This window comes from Carya illinoinensis, chromosome 13 (assembly GCF_018687715.1).
Source record: "Carya illinoinensis cultivar Pawnee chromosome 13, C.illinoinensisPawnee_v1, whole genome shotgun sequence".
In the NCBI taxonomy this organism is placed as follows: domain Eukaryota; kingdom Viridiplantae; phylum Streptophyta; class Magnoliopsida; order Fagales; family Juglandaceae; genus Carya; species Carya illinoinensis.
In genome coordinates this window covers 14,269,968-14,273,107 of record NC_056764.1, presented here as the reverse complement: position 1 = coordinate 14,273,107, position 3,140 = coordinate 14,269,968, and the positions used below count along the sequence as shown (strand labels likewise).

Here is a 3,140-nt window from a genome sequence, read left to right as displayed (position 1 = left end):
TTGTTTGAATGAGTAAAGGCATAAATTCCTTCCGGTCGTCAATGTTTTGAGCAAAGAAAACAAAAGAAAAAATTTTAATAAACCAGGTAAATTTGATGAGTTTTGCTATATACAAGCACACTTGCGTATTAATCTGTGTATCAATACTGATTTATTCATACTTAAAATTTAAATTAACACTATTTTCAATAAAATCTATTTTTTGACCAATTACATCACATTGGTGTACAGATTAGTACATAATTATGCTTGCAATTATATTTTTCCAAATTTGATTAGGACAAGAAGCATACGATCCAAGGCAATAAAGGGCTTTCTATACACGAGTTCTGCGTAATCAGTACGTTAGTGGACTGCTTAATTATCTGCTACACTTGATAATGCTTTATGTTTGCTATGCATTTAAGACTTCCGAGCTCCATGCATGTGCCCTCCTTTCTGCAAATTTTAAGGGCCAATTCAGGTGTTATCTTTAGTTGAAGGTTACTTCATACTCATCAAACTCTCTCTCTCTCTCTCTCTCTCTCTCTCTCTCTCTCTCTATATATATATATATGTTTCTCTCTCTCTATATATATATATATGTTGTTCTGCAAATTTACGTAGGATCCAACCTATTTTCTTCCACAAAAAGATTCGAGTCTTCAACAGCGGATGACTTCCTGAATGCTTTAATCTTAATTATAAAATATAGAACTCCAATAATATGAATGTAGCCTCGTTCATTAACTTCTGCATTCAAAATAGTAACTTTTTGGCAGAATGCCAAATAATCCTTAGAAAACTATTCTATAGAGGAATCATGACCTAATTACTGCTCTGTTTAACCAAGAATAACACGAGAAATTACATTAATCCTTTTCTCCTCCCAAAGCCTGTAATTAAGGCGTTGAAGCAAACACAAGCTTTTTATTTTTTGTGAGGTTTTATGCAGGGAAAAATGGTCCAAACCTATTCACTCAAAGCAATAAAACTAGAAATATTTGAATAGAGGTCGGTTTCTCAGCTGCTTGTTTAGATGGAGAAGAAACTTGATCCTCCTGACTTAAGGCGAACTCCATGGCCTATTCCTAGCCGAACCCTGCCTTTAAAAGCCCCTTCGCACCCGACCCTTTTCATTGCTCATTCCTTCTTCTTCCATTCTCATTGCAATAGAAAAAGTCTACTGAAGGTGACGAGAAAGAAAAATCATAGGGATGGATATAAGAAAGTTATGCATTTTCATTATTTTCTTTGCTCTGTTCATCTCCATGGATCCCACCTTTGTTCAGGCCGACGGGAATGAAGATGGGAACAGCAACAAGAATAAGGGGAACAATGACAACAACAACAGCCAAGGGGATGATCCTGCCACAACAGATTACGACGAGTTGGCACCAGCAGAAACGGGACAGGAACGAGCTATGTGCAAAGCGAAGGGGGCATGCAAGTCCAAAACCCTTATGTGTCCATCTCAGTGCCCGGCGAGGAAACCCAAGAATAACAAGAAGATGAAGGGATGCTTTGTTGACTGCAGTAGCAAGTGTGAGGTCACTTGCAAGTGTAAGCATCGATCCTCTCCCTACTGACTTATACTACCATTTCTTTTTATCACTAATAATACGTATGTTTCTTTCTTTGTGATAAGTATTATTAGATTTCAATTTGTGATTCTTTTCAACAAGCTGAGAGCTTGAGAATATATTTAAGGGCAGGAGGAATCTGAGGATTTTTTTTGGCAGATCGTAAACCCAACTGCAATGGATATGGCTCTCTCTGCTATGATCCTCGGTTTGTTGGTGGGGATGGTGTGATGTTCTACTTTCATGGAGCAAAGGGAGGAAACTTTGCCGTTGTTTCAGATGATAACCTCCAAATCAATGCTCATTTCATTGGAACCCGACCACAAGGAAGGACTCGTGACTTTACATGGGTGCAAGCCCTGGCTGTCATGTTTGACACTCACACTCTTGTTATTGCTGCGAAGAGAGTCACACACTGGGACAATAATGTTGATGCTCTTTCTGTGAGGTGGGATGGCGAGGCTGTTGACATTGCTGCCAATGGAGAGGGAGAATGGAGGACTAATGGTGAAGAAAGAGAAGTGGTAGTTGAGAGAACAGACGATGCTAACAGTGCAAGAGTTACAGTTGCTCATCTGGTTGAAATAGACATTAGGGTGACACCAATTGGAGAGAGAGAAAACAAGGTTCATAACTACCAGATACCAGCAGATGATGCCTTTGCTCACTTGGAGACACAGTTCAGGTTTGCCAAGCTAACAGATTTTGTGGAGGGAGTGTTGGGAAAGACATACAGGCCAGGTTATGTTAGCCCTGTGAAGATTGGGGTTCCCATGCCAATGATGGGTGGGGAGGACAAGTACCAGACTCCATTCCTCTATTCACCTATTTGCAAAGCTTGCAGGTTTCAGAGGCAAACTACGATTGGTCCTATGAAGGAAGTTGCTCAGTACTGATGACAATCAATTTAAATAGACATTGGTCTTTGAAAACAGATCTGTAGTTATCTGCAGGAGACGTTTATCTTGTTTTGGGTCTTCGGCTTTGTGTTTGACTGAAAACAGAAATAAGGGCTATAATGTTTGCCCATGGCACTGTCATCTTCATAAACCTGTGGTCATTTCATCTTTCAATAAATTCTTTTCAAGTTCTTGGTGATTGAAGTTTTTGTTTTTTTTTTTCATTTTGGTTAAACTTGGAGAAAACTAATTTTTCTTTTTACCTTAATATATATTTATACATAGTTACAAGAAATTGTGGAATAGTTTATTCAAATAGAACTTTCTGATGAATGAGGATAGCCTACAAAAAAATATCTTATAATTTTACTTATTGATGAATGGAGATACTTCTTGTCCAAGTTATGATGGCTTGGGATAAGTAGCAAGTACTCTAGATGAGACAACTGCTGGCTAGATGCATGGACAAAGGAACATTTGCTAAACTCATGGTTAGATCTCTCTTTCCCCACCACGAAAAATAGATTGAAGCTTATTATATTAAGCTTATAAATTAACTTTAGACCTGCAACTAAAAGTACAAGCACGTACACCGAGTAGAGAAATGAACTTGGAATCTTAAAAGCGGTTTAGGTTAGGAGCATCCTTGTGCCTAGCTTATATTCAAAAACTCATCATA

The 3,140-nt window shown here is 38.2% G+C and overlaps 1 protein-coding gene across 1 annotated transcript; it reads left to right on the top strand.

Moving 5' to 3' along the window:
- The first annotated feature begins 1,045 nt into the window (after positions 1 to 1,045).
- LOC122292621 lies at positions 1,046 to 2,679 on the top strand. Its single transcript, XM_043101062.1, has 2 exons — positions 1,046 to 1,542; positions 1,722 to 2,679. Exons 1-2 carry the CDS (start codon positions 1,197 to 1,199, stop codon positions 2,456 to 2,458), a joined length of 1,083 nt encoding a protein of 360 aa, XP_042956996.1. The 5' UTR covers positions 1,046 to 1,196; the 3' UTR covers positions 2,459 to 2,679.
- Positions 2,680 to 3,140: the final 461 nt, after the last annotated feature.